The sequence below is a fragment of the Callospermophilus lateralis genome, chromosome 20, assembly GCF_048772815.1.
Source record: "Callospermophilus lateralis isolate mCalLat2 chromosome 20, mCalLat2.hap1, whole genome shotgun sequence".
Classification (NCBI taxonomy): Eukaryota; Metazoa; Chordata; class Mammalia; order Rodentia; family Sciuridae; genus Callospermophilus; species Callospermophilus lateralis.
In genome coordinates this window covers 1,321,946-1,341,169 of record NC_135324.1, presented here as the reverse complement: position 1 = coordinate 1,341,169, position 19,224 = coordinate 1,321,946, and the positions used below count along the sequence as shown (strand labels likewise).

At 54.0% G+C, this 19,224-nt stretch overlaps 1 protein-coding gene across 2 annotated transcripts in view; it reads left to right on the top strand.

Moving 5' to 3' along the window:
• The first annotated feature begins 2,135 nt into the window (after positions 1 to 2,135).
• Mgll (monoglyceride lipase) overlaps positions 2,136 to 19,224 on the top strand; it is a 67,736-nt gene continuing 50,647 nt past the window's right edge. The window contains exons 1-2 of one of the 2 annotated variants that reach the window (XM_077106168.1): positions 2,136 to 2,308; positions 3,680 to 3,824. In XM_077106168.1, coding sequence (XP_076962283.1) covers positions 3,700 to 3,824 — 125 coding nt within the window. In that variant the 5' untranslated portion in view covers positions 2,136 to 2,308; positions 3,680 to 3,699. Of the gene's footprint in view, positions 2,309 to 3,006; positions 3,128 to 3,679; positions 3,825 to 19,224 lie in introns of those variants that run through there. The other variant, XM_077106167.1, reaches the window with a different exon arrangement.

The window sequence follows — 19,224 nt, the reverse complement described above, 5'->3', positions numbered from 1 at the left end:
CGTGTTTTCTGGGGTTTATAGGGGACGTTGGGATGGCCAGGAAATAGATGTGACCCTGAAAGGGTACCCTGCATGATTTTTGCCATGATGGAAATAGATTCTGTTTCTTGACTGTATCAACGTCAATAACCTGGTCCTGAGATTGTACTGTAGTTTTTTTTTTTTTAATATTTATTTTTTAGTTTTAGGTGAACACAATATCTTTATTTCATTTTTATGTGGTGCTGAGGATCGAACCCAGCGCCCTGCACACACCAGGCAAGTGCTCCACCGCTTGAGCCCCATCCCCAGCCCTGTACTATAGTTTTGAAAAGTGACCATTGTGGGAAACTGGCTAAAGGGTATATATGACGTCTTTCGGTATTATTTCTTAGAACTGCATGTGCATCTACGATCATCTCAAAATAAAAGTTCGGCCAGGGGCAGTGGCACACGAATGTCACCCCAGCAGCTCAGGAGGCTGAGGCAGGAGGATCTTAAGTTGGAGGCCAGCCTCAGCAATTGAGCAAGGCTGTAAGCAACCTAGTGAGCCCCAGTCTCTAAAAAAAAAAAAAAAAATTCTCCCTCCACTCCCTCTCTCTCTCTCTCTCTCTCTCTCTCTCAGAGATGAGGGTCTTGGGCTGAGGTAATTCCCCTGCCTCAGTCTCCCTTTATTTTTGTTTTTTTGGTACCAAGGATTGAACTCAGGGACCCCCAACCACTGAGCCCTGTCCCCAGCCCTATTTTGTATTTTATTTAGAATGTCCCTTACCCACACCGACCTCAACAGTTGTCACTCCTAGGACACAGGTGAGCTTCTGAGGGGCAGCCGAGCAGCTGGCGTTGACCTGGGTGACCGGAACTCAGCGTCCACACCTGTTCCTGCATCATCCAGAGTCCCACTGTCATTTATCCTGCAGTGTCCACACGGCCCTCTGGGCTGCGTAGATGCACCAGAGACTTTAGCAGGGGGCATCTGGAGGGTAGCCCAGGATGAGGGACGGGGACCAGATGTTTGTAGACATGCTTCAACCTGCCTCTGCCTTGTGCCCTGGGGACTTGCGGGGACCCCACAGCTTTACAGCACGTGTGTCTCTGTGTGTGCGTGACAGGAACGTGTGCGTGCGTGTGTGATGTGCTTGGATATGTTAGTGCCTGCCTCTGTTTCTCTCTCTCTCTCTCTCTCTCTCTCTCTGGTACCAGGGATTGAACCCAGGGGCCCTCGACCCTTGAGCCCCGTCCCCAGCCCTATTCTGTATTTTATTTAGAGACAGGGTCTCCCTGACTTGCTCAGGGCCTTGCTAACTTGGTGAGGCCATCTTTGAACTCATGATCCTCCTGCCTCAGCCTCCCTCTGCTGGGATGACAGGCATCCTCCACCATGCCTGACCTTAGTGAAAGTTTTTTTAACCACCAAATTTTCACGCGTTTCCTCCTGTTGCTCCTTCTTAACTCATTCTTCATTAAAACTCAATTCCTCTTCAACAAATTAAAAAAAAAAAAAAAAAAAAAAAGATTGGTACCAGGGATCAAATCCAGGGGTGCTCACCCTCTGAGCCCCGTCCCCAGCCCCTTTTTCTATTTTATTCAGAGACAGGGGCTCGCTGAGTGGCTCAGGGCCTCGCTCAGTGGCTGAGGCTGGCCTCCACCTGGCGATCCTCCTGCCTCAGCCTCCCCAGCCGCTGGGATGACAGGCGTGCGCGACGGCTGGGTGCTGTGACTTTCCGTGAGTGTCCAGGCGCATTGGTGTGTCCCTGCATAGGTCATGGGTCGTCTCAGCGTGCGTGTGTGTGTGTGTGTGTGCACGCGAGTCTGCTGGATTGCACGTCTGGGTGTGTGCGCGCGCGTGTGCACACGGTGCCCCTGTGCGGGGTGGCTCCCCGTGGGCACGGGCGCCGTGCGTGCGTGTGTGCCGTGTGCGCGCACCTGGGGCCCGGGTGCCCCCTGCGCTGTGCCGCGCCCGGTGTCGCCTGCGGTCCGCAGGGGACAGATCGGCGCCGGGGCGGGGTGGGCGTGGGTGCGGGTGGCCCTGGCTCGTCCCCGGGGCGGGGAGGAGCGCACGGCGGGTCCCGGGCGGGCGGCGCCCCCGCTCCTCCCCGCGGGGCCGGGCACACACACGTGGGCCCCGGGCGCCGCCTCCCCGCGTCCCCACCCACCGCGGCCGCCCCCGTCGCCGAGCGGCCCCGGGGATAAAGTGGCGGCGCAGACGCCGCGCCCTGTCGCCCTGTCGCCGCGGAAGGTGGCCGCGCGCGCAGCTCGCCCGGCCCTGGTCCCGCCGCCCGCCGAGACCCGCGGCGCTCGGGAGGTGACAGCGCCGCTCGCGGCCCCGGTAACCTGCCTCCCTGTCCCCGCGCCACCCGCCGGCGCCGCCACCAGGGGGGTCGGGGCGACGCCAGTCCCGGGGCGGGGGGTCCCGGGCGCTCGGCGTGGCCTCCCGCGCGCTCCCGGGCGCGTGTGCACGATCGTGCGCCTGTGCACGCGCGCGCGCCCCCCTCTGTCACCAACTTGTCCCCATCCGCCGCCGTCTCTTTGCAGCCCCTGGTGGCACCAACGCGACTCGGGGTGAAGTCCCCGGGGTTTTTTTTTTCTTCCCTGCCCCCCCTCACCCCATACCCAGGTGGCATTTCCCAATGACAGCGGCGACCCCGCGCTGTGGGTGACACGGCAGGAGGCAAAGTTTGTCCGAAGCCCCTGGGGGCGACGACTGGGTCCTGGGAACCCGCCTCCTCGGGGCTGGGGGGGACTGTGCGGGGCGACCCTCCCCCCCCCCAAGGGGACACGCAGGGCGACTTCCCACCCCCACCCCCACCCCCACCGCCCGGGCCACCCAGGGCCGCGCTCCTCCCCGCGCCCAGCGCCATCGCAGCGGATTGTGCAGGCAAAAGTGATGACGGGGAGCAAGTAGTTGGGGGGAGATGGCAGGCGCCCGGTCCCCGCCCCGGGGAGGGAGGGAGGGGACCCGCCCGGGAGCCTGTTGGGGGACACAGCTGCGACAGCCCCCAGGATCTCGGGATCTGGGAGGTGGGGGGGAGCGCAAGGCGCGGGATGGAGGGACCCGCGACCGGGGAGCAGCCCCGGGTGGCCTGGCTGTGACTCCGCAGGCGGTGTCCCCTGGTGGAACGCGGGAGCCAGGGCGGAATGGAACCAGGTTGGTGGCATGTCTGGTGGCAGCAATCAGCCAGGAGCAGGCACTCCAGAGGGGACTCAAAGTGTTCCTTGGAGATTTTCTCTCTCTCTCTCTCTCTCTTTTTTTTTTTTTTGGAGAGAGAGAGAGAGAGAGAGAGAGGGAGGGAGAGAGAGAGAGAGAGAGAGGGAGCTGGGTCTCTTTGCAGCTGGGTCTCCACATCCACAGAGCTGCCGCCTGATTACAGCTAAAATAGTCTTTTAAGACGAAGTTTCCTGGAATGATTGGAAATAAACACAGATGGATAAAGGAGAGAGAGAGAGAGAGAAAAAAAATCCTAAAAATGAGGCACTTTAAAAAAAAAATAAAGTGAGCATTTTTCTTAAGAACAAATGAGATTTTTTTCCCTTTTTTTTATTTGCAAGAGATGGATGTCATTTAGAAAAAAAAAAAAGATTAAAAAAAAACCTCCTTGGAACAGGGTTGACCCCCCCTTCTACCTAAGAGTCCTTTCCCACCCACCCCCCCCCACTCCCCAGATTTCTGACTTGGGAACGTGTCCCCTTTTCTCTCAAGGACCTGAAGATCCTTCCAGAATGCCCGAGGAGACCTCTCCCAGGCGGACCCCGCAGAGCATCCCCTACCAGGACCTTCCCCACCTGGTCAACGCCGACGGGCAGTACCTGTTCTGCAGGTACTGGAAACCCTCAGGGACACCCAGGTGAGTCTTGCTCTCCTGCTCCTCCTCCTCCGTGTCCCCCCCTCTCCTGCAGGTGTCTCTGACCCCATTTCCCACACCCCCTGTGAACACTGGGTACAGTCACGTTACCAAAGCCGAAATTTCCTGCTTTATCATTTATTTATTTATTTTAATATTAAGAAGCCAGCGTTCTCTTTCTGCGATGACAACTAGGCATCGACCGTATGTCAGTTTGCAAAAAAAAAAAAAAGATTCCACGTGACTTTATTTATTTATTTATTTTGCTGCTGGAGTTGATTTCCTGTGGTCTAGGCGATGCGTTCATCATCCAACCCAAGAGTTAAAAACCTCCTAAATGCATAAGGAAAAAACCACCATCCTGTATATATATGTGTCACTGATGCGTGTGTCTTTTCTTTTCTTTTTTTTATTAGTTGTTGATTTGTTGATGGATCTTTATTGGAGTCTTCTTTTTAATTAGTTGTTGATTTGTGGATGGATCTTTATTTGTGTCTTTTTTTAAAATTAATTGTTGATTTGTGGATGGATCTTTATTTATGTCTTTTTAAAAAATTAGTTGTTGATTTGTGGATGAATCTTTATTTGTGTCTTTTTTTAAAATTAGTTGTTGATTTGTGGATGGATCTTTATTTGTGTCTTTTTTTTTTAAATTAGCTGTTGATTTGTGGATGGATCTTTATTTGTGTCTTTCTTTTTTTAATTAGTTGTTGATTTCTGGATGGATCTTTATTTATGGATACCTGGTGCCCTGAGATTCGAACCCAGGGCCTCACGCAGGCCAGGCGAGCCGCTCTACCACTGAGCCACGACCCTAGGCCCAATGTGTGTGTGTGTGTGTGTCTTTTTTTTGCGGGGGGTTGGGGGGGAGCGGGGCTTGTCTTTTCCTGTTCAATGTGGGCTTCAGAAGGTGACATCCGGGTAGAATTGAGAAGAAAGAGGTCTGGGGTGTCTCCTTTGATGCTTTGTTAGGTTACTTGGTGCATTGGCTGTGAAGGACCGGCCTTGGAAATGGGCGTTGGAAATGGGCCACCCGTGGTGTCTGGCTTCTCTTGGGTGAGGCAGGAAAACCCTGCCTGTTTGTGTTATCTGGGGGAAAAGTGAACATGTGTGCAAGCCAGTTGGCCAAGTGACAAGTGTGAAATTCCCTTTTCCCTGTCCCTGTTGACCTGCACTACGAGACTCCTGTCTCCTAGGGGGGATCACAGGATGACCGCCGGGGCTTGTCGTCTTTTGTGTCTCAGTAATGACGCGGCTGGACATTCTCCCACCCCCTCCACCCCCCCAGATCTTCAATAAAGGGGTCTCTAGGTAGCTGTCAATTCAACACCCCGAGATGCCAACCGGCCCCAGTAAAATGTTTCCAAAATGGACAAAATGAAGCGTTTCTACCTCTTCTCTTTCTTTGCTCCTGAGGATGGAACCCAGGGGCACCTTCCCCCAGAGTCGCATCTCCAGTCCTCTTTATTTATTTATTTATTTTAAAAATTTGAGACAGTGTCTTGCTCAGGGGTAGAGGCTGGCCTTCAACTTGCCATCCTCCTGCCTCAGCCTCCCAAGATTTCTTCTTTTGTTGTTGAGTTTTTATTGCTTTTGGTAACCGGGGATGGAACCCTGGGGGTCGCTTAAACCAACTGAGCCATATCCCCAGCCATCCCCCACCCCACCCACACACACACACACACACACCGCCATTTCTCATGTTTTATTTGAAGACAGTGTCTTTGGCTGGAATGATAGGCCTGGGCCACCGGGCCCGACTTTCCTCTCAGTTACGTCTTCAAGGATTCCCTCTACAGGAGGGTGTATCTCTAGGTGCATGGCATTTTGGAGGGAGAGAGGGAGAGGGGAAAGGGGGTCAGGCATTGGGATTCGAATTAGGGTTCGAATCTCAGGGCACCACGTAGACATAAATAAAGGTCCATCAACAAATCAACAACGAATTAAAAAAAAAAGACACAAGTAAAGATCCATCCACAAATCAACAATTTTTAAAAAAGACACAAATAAAGATCCATCCACAAATCAACAACAAATTAAAAAAAAAAAAGACACAAATAAAGATCCATCAACAAATCATCCTCCCTCTGACACCACTCTGGTTTTAGCATTGAAACATTCCTGTATTAATTTCTGGCAAATTATTTAGCTAATAGACAGAAAAGAGGAGAAGGAATGAAAAGTCAGAGTTTTTTCCCACGCCCAGTCTCAGACGTTGGGGGCTCTGCCGGGTGGGGGGGGGGACCTCAAGGGTGTCCTTGTTTGAAATCAGTCAACTCAAGAAGGCCTGCCCTCCTCTCCGCGCCCCCAAGGGAGGGCGGTTGGTGGCAGAGCCAGCCAGGCATGGCACCGTTGGCTGCCCTGGGTTTGGCTGTGGGTGGTTTTAATTCTCTCTGCGGAGGCTGTGTCGGCCGGCCAATTTCTTCTCGGTTCTGTGTGGCTCCTGCTCTAGTCAGAGATGGCCACCTCTTGGAAGTCCGCGGTGGATGAGGAAGAGCTGGCGGGCAAAGTGGCCCACGCCTGTCCTCCCTGAGGCTGGGGAGGCTGAGGCAGGAGGATCACAAGTTGGAGGCCAGCCTCAGCCAAAGTGAGGCCCTGAGCCACTCAGCGAGACCCTGTCTCTAAATAAAATCCAAAATAGGGCTGGGGACGGGGCTCAGGGATCGAGGAGGGCCCTGAATTCAATCCTCAGTATCTTCCCCCCCCCAAAAAAAAATGGGGGTTAGGATAGGTTGGACCTCAGCCTCTCCCTGTCCCAAGGCGCTCACCCACTCGGGTTCAAGTTGTGGCCTGCTCCTTGGGCTTTTCCCCTCAACACCTTCTGGAAGGTTCCGCCGTCAAACAAGTTGCTAGGTGTCTCAGAGCCCCAGGGAGCGGGGCCCAGGTGAACTGGCTCAACCTGCTTCCTGAAATCAGCGCTATCTTTAGAAAACACCAGACTCCCAGGACGGGTCTGCACCTGGAGAAAGAATGAAGTCTTTCCTGGGGTACGTCATTGTCACCCGGCAGGGAACACAACAGAGGCTTGAGGCCTGAGGCTTGGTGTAGAATCACGGGAGGCAGAAAGTGGATAGTGTTTACAGTCATAGCAAAGATTTTAATTGGGTCCCAGGGATGGAATCCAGGGGCTGCTCAACTCCTGAGCCCCGTCCCCAGCCCCTTTTTCTATTTTATTTAGAGACAGGGCCTCCCTGAGCTGCTCAGGGCCTCGCTAAGTGGCTGAGGCTGGCCTCCACCTTGCGATCCTCCTGCCTCAGCCTCCCGAGCCGCTGCTGGGGAGTCAGGCTTCATCCCATGGAATCAGAAATCCAGTGGCTTTGACTTAACATCCACAGCGTCACGAAATCTGCCGTCGAACCTTAACAAAACGGACCCCCCCCCCCCGGGGCCTCTCCTGGCGATGCCATCATTGTCAATCCGGCTGCCACCTCTGGGTCGCACCTCTATCTTCTCTTTGGGGAGAGTCTCCAAACCTCTCTCTCCTCAGAGGCTGCCCTGTCTCCTGCCATCGCTCTTATTGGAGCAGAGCAAACCGTCTTATTTTTTTTAAATAGGGCACTTCTTCTGAGTCTCTCTCTCTCTCTCTCTCTCTCTCTCTCTCTCTCTCTCTCTCTCTTTAAAAGAGCAAAAGATCTTTTGATGGCCAGAGGCGAAGCCAGCTGCTGGCTGATCTTTCCACCGGCTTCCTTAAGGCATGATTTCTCCCAGTTGCCCTAAGAGGGTTCTGCTGACACAAATCCGCCTTTGTTTCTCGGTGGAGTCCAAGAGGCCAACCGAGCTGCCTCCTGAATAGGCATCTTTTAGGACGGGGGACACCCCTCCCGATCCCAGATGCCCCCTCTGTCCCCCAAATGCAAACCAAACCCAACGCTCTTGCCCGGGGTGCGAGTTTTTACAGCTGAGATCACAAGATGACCCTTGTCCCCTGTTGTAGGGTCATCCCAGGCTCTTGGTGGTGGGAGGCTCTTTTTTAAAATTTTTCTTCCATCCATCTTTGTTCCTTAGGGGGATGGGGGATGCCGTGGGGGTGGGGAGGTCACCCCGTGAGACTGGGGTGACTTTGTTCTCTGGGTGTGTCTTTGAGGGGCGACCTGGAGAGCCACAGGTGCCGGGGGTCCCTCCATCCGCAGCTGCACAGAGTCGGTGGCAACATCCAAATGTGCTGATCATACCCTTGGGGTACCGGGGATGGAACTCAGGGGCTCTCAACCGCTGAGCCCTATTTTGTATTTTATTTATAGAGACAGGGTCTCCCCGAGTTGCTTAGACCTTGCTTTTTTTTTTTTTTGGTTGAGGCCGGCCTCCAACTCGAGATCCTCCTGCCTCGGCCTCCCAAGCTGCTGGGAAAACCTGAGACCTAGAGGTGACAATTGAACTCAGGGGCCCTCGACCACGGAGCCCCCATCCCCAGCCCTATTTGGTATTTTATTGAGAGACAGGGTCTCCCTGAGTGGCTTAGGGCCTCACCAAGTGGCTGAGGCTGGCCTCCACCTTGCGGTCCTCCTGCCTCAGCCTCCCGAGCTGCTGGGACGACAGGTGTGCACCACCCTGCCCGGCTGCTTCCTTTTCTTTGACACGAGGGCAATGGCTGCACAGGTCTCGATGGAGCTTCTAAGGTAAACTCAGCCCTCTGCAAGCCAGCAGCGAAAGGGTCCGCAGACAGGGACAGAAGAGAGAATATTCTGTGGCCATTATGGACATCTACCACACGGGGCAAAGATCTTTGGACCAAGACCATGTTTGAAATTTTATTATTGCATCGGCTTGTGGGCACTCTCTCTTTGACCTTCCAGCAAGTTCCCAGAAGTTTTGCATTTTATAGAACCCTGGGGTACTTTGCAGACCAAGACAGAAACCGTATTTAAATACCTATACATATGTATGTATTTGGTACCCGGGATTGAACTCGGGGGCCCTCAACCACGGAGCCCCATCCCCAGCCCTATTTGATATTTTATTGAGAGACAGGGTCTCCCTGAGTGGCTTAGGGCCTCACCAAGTGGCTGAGGCTAGCCTCCACCTTGTGATCCTCCTGCCTCAGCCTCCCGAGCTGCCCCCCAAGAAAAGTGTGTAGCAGAAGATAGGTTTGGGCTGCGGTATGGCCCACGCGGGCCACCGTAACAACGTACTACAGATGAGCCCTTGAACCACAGGACAGTTTGCTGACAGGTTTGGAGCATGGACGTTCACCTGGTTTCGATTTTAAACATGCCCCCAAAGACCTGTGTGTTAAAGGTCATTAGCTGTCATCCACCTCTTGGGCCTGGTGGAACCTTCCAGAGGTGGGGCCTGGTGGTAGGAAGTGAGGTCATCAGGGGTGTGGCCCTGAAAAGGATGGTGGGGGCCCTGCCTCTTCCTGTCTCTCTCTTCCTGTCTCTCTCTCCTCACTTCCTGTCTACCTGCTCCAAGCATCTGAACCTTTTTTTCCTTTAAGTTATCTTACCTCAGGTATTTTGTCACAGTCACAGAAAGCCTGCTAACACCCCAGGACGTTGGCAGGGTCAGTCTCTCCAGAGGAGGCCTCGTTCTCCTGGGGCTTGCCCATGAGGACTTCTTACTGTGGCCTCAGTGGTGACCCAATCAGAGGTCACAGGGGGTTGGTGATTGCTTACAGCCTGGTCCATTGAAAGCGACTGGAGGAAAATCTTCCAAGGCTCCATATGGCTGGAATACGTCTGCCCTTGGATGAGGAACTTGCCTTCTCACATCGGAGTGGGGTTCGAACGCTGGCAGACCCAAGGCCCATCTCGAGCTGGAGATGACCAGTGGGACCTGGCCACCGGGAGTTGGAGGAGAAGCGCCCGGAAATCTGAGTGTTGGTGGAACACAATCTCGGGTCTGGCTACAAGGAGATTTTTTTGATTCTCATGCGGAAAAAAAAAGAAAAGAAAGAAATCAGGTCTATGCAACCCCACCACCATCTATGTTCCGATTTGCTCTCCGCCAAAGGATGATTCTCTATCTGAATGTGGGTGGTGAAGTGTTTGGGCTGCGGCTGCCTGTACCGCATCTCAGGAGGGGGCCAGGATAGACATGGAGAAGCACAGGAGAGGAGGAGGAGGAGGAGGAGGAGAGGTATTCTAGGCATCCGCCACAGCCTCAACAGAGACCTGGAAGTCAGAAGCCATCCTACATTGGGGTGCGGAGCTCCCGTCCCCAGTCTTCTAGAACTATCTATCTTCAGAGACCCAGAGAGACCACCACCCACCCATCCCCACTTCTCTCTCCTCTTCAATGATTGATAGATTGAAAAACCAGAGATTTATTGAGGAAAAGACTCTCCTTTTTAAAATGCAAACAGATTTCCCCTTTAAGATGCTGGAAAAATCATCAACTCCGATTATTCAAATCGGGAATGAAAGAAGGAACCTTCCCGCCCCCCCCCAGAAATAGAAAGAATTCTAAAGGAATGCTCTGAACGGGTAGATGCCAATAAATCAGACTTCTGCAAACTACCGAAACCAACTCAGAGAGAAATAGAGAATCTGAATACATTCATAACAAGTCGAGATCGAAATAAGCCAAAAAATAAAAATAAAAATAAAAAGACCGACTACCTACAAAGAGGAGTCCAGGCCTTTATCGTTGAACTCCACCCAACGTGGGGAGGAGAATCAATATTGATTCTTCACAAAGATCTTCCAGAAAAAGAGAAAACTATGGATCCCTGTCTCTTACGAAGAGAGATGCAAAACTCTTCAGTGATAGACTGGCAAACCGGATCCAGACAACAGTAGAAAAAAACAGATGATGCCACCCGAATGAGATCCGTGCCAAGAAGGCAAGGATGGTTGAATCCCGGAAAAAGTCAGTCAGCACGGGCGATGCGAGACGCAAAAACAAACACACACAATCATCTCATCCGATATGGAAAGAGAATCGGACAAAATGGACTACCATCCATCTCTCCACCCATCTATGCATCTGTCCATCTATCAGTCATTTATCCATCCATCTACCCATTTTCTTCTATCCATCCATCCATCCATCCATCTGTCCATCCATCCATCCGTTTATCCATCCATCTATATCCATCTGTCCGTCCATCTATCCATCTGTCCATCCATTCAAGGACCCCCAAACAGAAAGATGCTGGATATCCTACAGAATCTGCAAAGGAAGAGATAAATAAATAGCTGTAATAATCATCCATCTCTCACCATGCATCCACCATCCGTCCATCTATCATTTAATCCACCCCCAAAACCCCCAAGTGGATGGGACCTGGATCTACTGCGGCACCTCTAAGGAAGAGACAAGTAGCTAAGCTCTAGGCACGGTGGCCCACACCTGTCATCCCAGCAGCTCAGGAGGCCGAGGCAGGAGGATCGCAAGGTGGAGGCCAGCCTCAGCCACTCAGCAAGGCCCTGGCTCTAAATAAAATAGAAAAAGGGGCTGGGGACGGGGCTCAGGGGTTCAGCACCCCTGGGTCCCATCCCTGGTACATCTCCTCCTGCCCCATACCATTATTCTCTCCCCTCCACCCGAATCCGCCTTGCGAAACGGTCTCAGTTGTGCCCATAGCCCAGGGGCTGCTCCTGTGCAGGAGATTCGGGACCATTTTTTTCCCCTTTCCACGAACACTCTTCTCGCTTCTCCTTTTTATTCCCAATAAATTCCCCATCGTCTATTGCTGTATCCACTTGGCATTTCACCACCCAGATCTGGGAGCCATCTGCAGTCTGGGGAGTTCATGTTGTTCTCCTTTCAGGAAAAAAAAAAAAAAAGAAAGAAAGAAAGAAAAAAAAAAAAGAGCTGATGTTACATAAGATGCAGCCCCAGCACATTCTTATAGGAAGGTCGGGAGCTGCCGCTCCTCCCACCAAGGCACTCCCTGAGTTCAGCTGTTCTACCTCCTGCTTCCTGTTTGGTCCTCCATGACTCTGCAGAGATCCCAGTTGGACATTCTGCCCTGCAGAGTCTTTTCACACCAGCCACCTGTCCACGTGGACTTGTCCCCTGGGTTCTGCGAGGGGCCTTTGAGGCAGGATGGGGGAGCGGTCTCCGGAGAACCTTCACCCCCACTCCCTCCTCCCTCCTGTCTGGTCTGGCTCAGCGGTGGCTCTCTGTCCCTTTGAGAATGAGCCCCCCTTTTCCCCCCACTTTGTCATCTCAGGTCGTTTTATTCAGTCACTGCCAATAAGAACGGACTGTGGCTGGGTGCGGTGGCCCACGCCTGTCATCCCAGGGGCTCCGGAGGCTGAGGCAGGAGGATCGCCAGGTGGAGGCCAGCCTCAGCCCTCAGCAACTCAGCGAGACCCTGTCTCTAAATAAAATAGAAAAAGGGGCTGGGGACGGGGGCTCGGTCCACAGATGGCCGACTCCACAGGTCTGAGGTGAGGGCTGAGCAGCGCAGGGTGGGGTCGGGAAGCCCAGAGAGAGCCTCCTCCCTCTGACCTCCACCCCCAGCTGCGGGGGATTGGAATCCCAGATCATTTCCCCTGGGTTGTCTGTGCGGCTTGAATCCTCTCCCTTTCCTCTTCACGTTCCGATCTATTTTAAGAGGAAACTTGATCCTAACACACAAGACTCGAGAAACAGAACCCCGCGAGGTGCCCTAAATAGAAAGTGACCGCGAGGAGAAGAAACAAAGCCCTCAGGTGCCGGATTCCAGCTCCACTTTGGGGCTTGCCAAGAAAACTCTGAGCCTGAGGCCTCTCTCTCTCTCTCTCTCTCTCTCTCTCTCTCTCTCTCTTTCTGTCCTGAAAATGGACAAGGGCCAGGGAGTGACAGGCAGGGAAGGGAGATCAACGCTGAACCGAGCCGGGTGCCATGGCCCACGCCTGTCCTCCCAGCAGCTCGGGAGGCTGAGGCAGGAGGATCGCCAGGTGGAGGCCAGCCTCAGCCCTCAGCAACTCAGCGAAAACCGTGTCTCTAAATAAAATACAAAACAGGGCTGGGGACGGGGCTCAGGGGTGAAGCACCCCCTGGGTTCCCTCCCTGGGATCAAATATAAAAAAAAAAACTTTCACCAAAGCCCGGTCAGTCCTTCCAACATCTGGCCTTTAGCTGTCCTGTAGCCGAAGCTCTCCACTAATGGACCAGCCTAAAAGTCACACGGTGCGCTGTCCGAGGACCATTAGTGATTTCCCACAAGGCCAATTCCAGACATCGATCTGGACGCAGCCCCCCCAGGGAGCCCTCTGGCATAAGAACCTGTTTTGGAGGCAGCGGAGGCCCTGGCCGACCTCCCAGAGGCCCCCTGTAGAAGTGACGCCTGCTCACCTCCTGGCCTCTCCACGCACAGAAGGGCTCTTCCCTCCCCGAACGACAACAAATCACTCCTGGGGACTCATCTCCAAAGTGCAGGGGACTCCATCTGGTCTTGGAAGCAGCCTCTCTCTCTCTCTCTCTCTCTCTCTCTCTCTCTCTCTGGTTTCTATAGAAATTCCTAACCTAGTTATGGAGACCGATTCCCCGTCCCCCTCCCCCTGGGAGTGACAGGTGTTTCTGCACCTCTAGGAGGTCACAGGGGGAGGGGAGCCATGTCCATGTGTGTGATCTGTCACCGACAGACACGTTTCTTGGTCACCCATCCTGTGGCGGTGTCGCGTCCCCTCTCGATGGTGAGTTCGATTTTTCTGAATTTTTAAAAGCCAAATGAAGAGGGTTTTTACCCTACGAATCCCCTCAAACATTTCTCATGTCCTGGCGATGAAAACATCCCAAATTGTCAAATATACAGTGCATGCCGGGCGCGGTGGCCCACGCCCGTCATCCCAGCGGCTCGGGAGGCCGAGGCAGGAGGATCGCAAGGTGGAGGCCAGCCTCAGCCACTGAGCGAGGCCCTGAGCCGCTCAGGGAGACCCTGTCTCTAAATAAAATAGAAAAAGGGGCAGGGGACGGGGCTCAGGGGTCCAGTGTCTCTGAATTCCATCACTAGTGACCCTTGAAGTATTTAGGAAAACTTGTGCATCTGGACTCACCCCTGAAACAACATGGCCCATGTTTAATGAGTGACTACTTAGTCTGTTTTCTGTTGCTAACCACAGTCCCCCAGGTGGCCTACGTCACGGAGACAAGAGGTTTATTTTGGCTTCCGGCCCTGGTCCAGGGTCAAGGGCCTCCTCTGGTGCAAGCCTGCTTACTACCAGGCCTGCATTAGAACGGACAGACGGACGGACGGACGGGAGGATTGTTAAGATCCGTTGTGGCCGGAAGACACACAGCTAAACACAGAGGGGACCGACCTCAGAGCCATTTCCTGTGGTTCAGGAATGACTCACCCGCGGGCCCTGGGGCTGGGGCTCCCTCCACCCGCTGTCCCCCGGGCAGAAAAGCATTTTAATAAGAGAGCCATCACCATAGTGATGTATTTCAGTGAGGAAATACAGACGTTCAGAGAAATTCAGACACTCAAACTAAGTCCCAGAGTTGGGGACTAACAGGCCGGCTGCGGTGGCGCGCGCCTGTCATCCCAGCAGCTCGGGAGGCTGAGGCAGGAGGATCGCAAGGTGGAGGCCAGCCTCAGCCACTGAGCAAGGCCCTAAGCCACTCAGCGAGACCCTGTCTCTAAATAAAATAGAAAAAAGGGGTGGGGATGGGGCTCAGGGGTTCGGCACCCCAGGGTTCAACAGAGAGACTCCAAACCCTACTGTCTCTAAGAAGGTGGAGGCTGATTTCTCTCCCATTGGACAGTCCAGAGGCAAGTCGTTCAGGTTTGTGGGGGGCCACCCTGCTCCATAGAGTCCCTCAGGGACCCAGGTTCCTTCCCCCTGTTTTATTTAGAGACAGGGTCTCCATGAGCTGCTTAGGGCCTTGCTTGGGCTGAGGCTGGCCTCCAACTTGCAATCCTCCTGCCTCAGCCTCCGGGTCGCTGGGATTCCAAGGTCTGCGCAGTCATAGAGTCCAGGTCCGGCGGGGGGGGGGGATCTGACCGCGGGCAAATCACCTCCCCTCTTTGAGCCTCGGTTTCCTCCTCTGTAAAATTAGGCGCGAAGGTGACTTATGTCAAAGTGCTCGCTGGCTGCGGTTCATTGTGTCTCTGCCTAAAGGTTCATGAGACAAAGACGGGGGCGTCTCCATGGTAGTGATATGGGGACACTGTGACCTTGAAGAGATGGAACTTAGAGGGAGGCCCTGAGGTTAAGAACCTAGGTCATGCTGTTTGAAATTTCAACCTCCCAAACCGTTGGGCTTAAATCAACCTTTTTTTCCTTTATCCGTGGCCTACGTCAGGTATTTCATTACAGTCACAGCGGTCCAATTTGCCTAAATACAGAGGCTGTGGTTGGAAAGAGCTCCTGAGACAACTGGGTCCGTCTCTGGATAAGTGGACGCTCTCCAGCTACGAGAATCCCTTCCCTTTTGGCTTCTTCCATGTTTTGGAGCCCCTGAAAATTTGCACATTTGTTACATGATGTCCCCAGCAGATGTATCTTGGCATACATTCAAGGAGGCTGAGACTACGCGACCAGTCTTTAAAGGCACCAGATATTTTAAAACGAGAAGCCGGGCACAGTGGCGCACCTGCCTGTCATCCCAGCAGCTGGGGAGGCTGAGGCAGGAGGCTCGCCAGTTGGAGGCCAGCCTCGGCCACTGAGCGAGGCCCTGAGCCAGTCAGCGAGACCCTGTCTCTCAATAAAATGCAAAATAGGGCTGGGGACAGGGCTCGGGGGTTAAGCACCCCTGGGTTCTATCCCTGGTACCAATAAATAAATTATTGGTAAATAATTCATTAAGTATAATAAGTTAAATAATGAATTATTTACCAATATAAGTATAATAAGTTAAATAAATTAATTAAGTATAGGTTAATTTTTTTTGGTAAAAATAGAGGTTCTGCTGTGCCCAGGTCTCCCGGGGGGGGACAGTTACGTGGAATTCAAGGGAAAGAGGAATCAGCCAAGGAAAGGTTGGCCGAGAGCCACCAAGGAATGTTCTAGAAGCTGCGTTGGGAGTGCAGACCGTGAGCTCTGGGACAAAGGCAGGCGGGGTGGGGGAGGAAGGACTTCAGGCTGCCCTGCCCTTCCTGCCTGTGGGCACTCCCCGGGGACCCCGCAGAGTGCACGGGCTTGGCCCTGACCCTCGGCTCTGCAGGCTGGTGGGGGGGCACGGAGCCGAGTGCCCAGAGAGAGAGATGTCAGCCGCCCTGATCAACGAGCCCGTGAAATGCACCAAGCTGTCTGGTCCCCCTCTTGCACATTTATATGGAAATGCATCTTTGCAAGTGGCTTGTAATTTTCTAGTCGGATAACCTCAGGGCAGGGCCCCCCCCCCTTTGGAATCTGATTATCTCTTCCTGAGGTTCACTGCTCCCAGGAGTGGGCCATTCCAGACACCCCAGGGGACGCTCACCCCAGGGAGCCAGCATCTGCAGTACATTAGTGCTCAGCAGAGTCCTCTGATGACTTGCTTTATGTCCCAGTGTGGCCCTGGAATCAGAGGGAACGCGTCTCCCCCCTAACTAGAGGCTTGGATGTCACCCCCACCCCGTCATTTTGCCCCACCGTAGATGCCCGGTCCCAACCTTCCTATAAAAGTGTGCAGGGTGGGCCCACGCCTGTCATCCCAGCAGCTCGGGAGGCTGAGGCCGGAGGATCGCAAGTTGGAGGCCGGCCTCAGCCACTGAGACCCGGAACCCAGGGCCTCGCATGCTCTCCACCCCTGAGCCCCAGCCCCAGCCCTGATTTTCTTTTTCTTTTTCTTTTCTCTAAATGGAGAAAATTGTATTTCTCCATTTTCCTGCCATGACCTCCCCCATTCCCCCGATTCGAGCGTACATAAACGATGCGTATGTGAGTGGGTGTGCGCGTTTACTTACTATTACACATTTGGAGGTTTGGCGGTGTGATTTCTTCACTTCACAAATGCAACAGACACATGACTCATCCTCCACAGGATCCTGAGTAGCTATTTAGGGTGATCCTGAACCTTCTTCTACATCTGGCCTGAAAGATTTTGGGGGGCAGGAACCCTTACGATGATCACCCGCCTCCATTTCTAATACCGGACCTAGCTTAGCTGTCGTCTGAATGAATGAGAAAGAGGTGAGCATTCGCCAGGAATCTAAAGGACACCCTTGATGATCTGGGTAAACGTCCTTTTTGTCTTTCTAAGTGGATCGGCTCAGATATTTGTTACAGTCACGGAAAATGGACACCACAGCGCGGCCCAAAGGTGGCCGTTCTGCCACGGGATCCCAGATCTTAAGACATTTCTAAATGTCTTAAATGTCCCGATAAATTCTCTAAAATAAGAACGGTGAACCTAGGAAGAGTGTGTACGAGTTGAACTCTGAAATGCTTTCCGAGTGTATTAGCTTGTTTTCTGTTGCTATCATAGAGTACCCTGAGACGGAGCCATTTATAAAGGAAAAAGGTTCGCGTGGGCTCACAGTTCTGGAGGCCCGACAGCATGCTGCTGGCATCGTTTATTCTCGGGCCCCTGGTGTGGAAAAAGGAAGGGCAAATCAGACACACGGAGGAGAAAATCATAGCCGGGCGCAGTAGTGCAGGCCTGTCATCCCCAGCAGTTTAGGAGGCTGGAGGCTGGAGGATCACAAGTTGGAGGCCAGCCTCAGCCGCTGAGCGAGGCCCTCTGCAACTCAGTGAGACACTGTCTCTGAATAAAATAGAAAAAGGGGCTGGGGACGACGGGGCTCAGGGGTGAAGCGCCCCTGGGTTCCATCCCTGGTACCCAAAGAGGAAAAAAAAGATAAAATAATAAAATACGCGGGAGGCTAGCCCATTCTGGGTTTGGGGCATTCCATTATGAAAGGTGGGTTCGGTGACAGAATTCCCCAGGTAACTTTTGCTGTGATTTTTTTTTTAATCTGGTCATTTCTGTTTGCTTTTTGGAGAATGCCCCTTTCAGAGATGACCCTGTAAAAGGGAACTAAGATTCAGTGGGTCTCCATCAGAGACGATGAGTCTAACTCCCGTGGTGTGTGCAGACATCTCAGCTCTCCCTTCCAGCCACACAGGGGTGCTGCCTTCTAGCCCAGAGGCCTGCACAGTACCTCTGCTGCACCCAGGCCACCTGCCCTCCGTCCCTGAGCCCAGTCTCTGGGCCACCACCTTCCTCAGGGCCCCTGCGGTCCAGCCCGAGGACTCCCCCTCACCTGGGTTTCCTGGGCCTGCCCTCCTCAGCTGCCCCCAGTCCCTCTCTCAGGGGTCTCCTTGGAAGCCTCTGGGTGTGAATCCACCGGGGTCATGGGCACATGAAGGCATCCCCCAGGCAGAGAGCCCAGGGGGGCTCCTGTGGGAATCAGGCAGGTGTTCCCCAAACCACAGGGGCCACGGGAGTGGGCGGCAAGCCTCCTACTCTGGATGGGGTGGTCCCCTGAGGGTTCCACCCTGGGATCCGCTCTGGGCTCTGAGCCATTTCGTCCATTCACCCACCCATCCACCCATCCACCCATCCACCCACCCATCCACCCAGCCACCCATCCACCCATCCCTCCATCCATCCATCCCTCCATCCACCCATCCACCCACCCACCCATCCATCCACCCATCCATCCATCCACCCACCCACCCACCCATCCACCCATCCACCCATCCATCCCTCCATCCACCCATCCAACCAGCCACCCATCCACCCATCCCTCCCTCCATCCACCCATCCATCCACCCAGCCACCCATCCACCCATCCCTCCATCCACCCATCCCTCCATCCATCCATCCCTCCATCCATCCATCCCTCTATCCCTCCATCCATCCATCCCTCCATCCACCCATCCACCCATCCCTCCATCCACCCATCCCTCCATCCATCCCTCCATTCATCCATCCCTCCATCCATCCATCCACCCATCCCTCCATCCACCCATCCCTCCATCCATCCATCCCTCCATCCATCCATCCATCCATCCCTCCATCCACCCATCCACCCATCCCTCCATCCACCCATCCCTCCATCCATCCCTCCATTCATCCATCCCTCCATCCCTCCATCCACCCATCCCTCCATCCACCCATCCCTCCATCCACCCATCCCTCCATCCATCCATCCATCCATCCCTCCATCCACCCATCCACCCATCCCTCCATCCACCCATCCCTCCATCCATCCCTCCATTCATCCATCCCTCCATCCACCCATCTACCCATCCCTCCATCCACCCATCCCTCCATCCATCCATCCCTCCATCGACCCATCCCTCCATCCACCCATCCACCCATCCCTCCAACCATCCCTCCATCCATCCATCCCTCCATCCCTCCATCCATCCATCCCTCCATCCACCCATCCACCCATCCCTCCATCCACCCATCCCTCCATCCATCCCTCCATTCATCCATCCCTCCATCCACCCATCCACCCATCCCTCCATCCACCCATCCCTCCATCCATCCATCCATCCCTCCATCCACCCATCCACCCATCCCTCCATCCACCCATCCCTCCATCCATCCCTCCATTCATCCATCCCTCCATCCACCCATCCACCCATCCCTC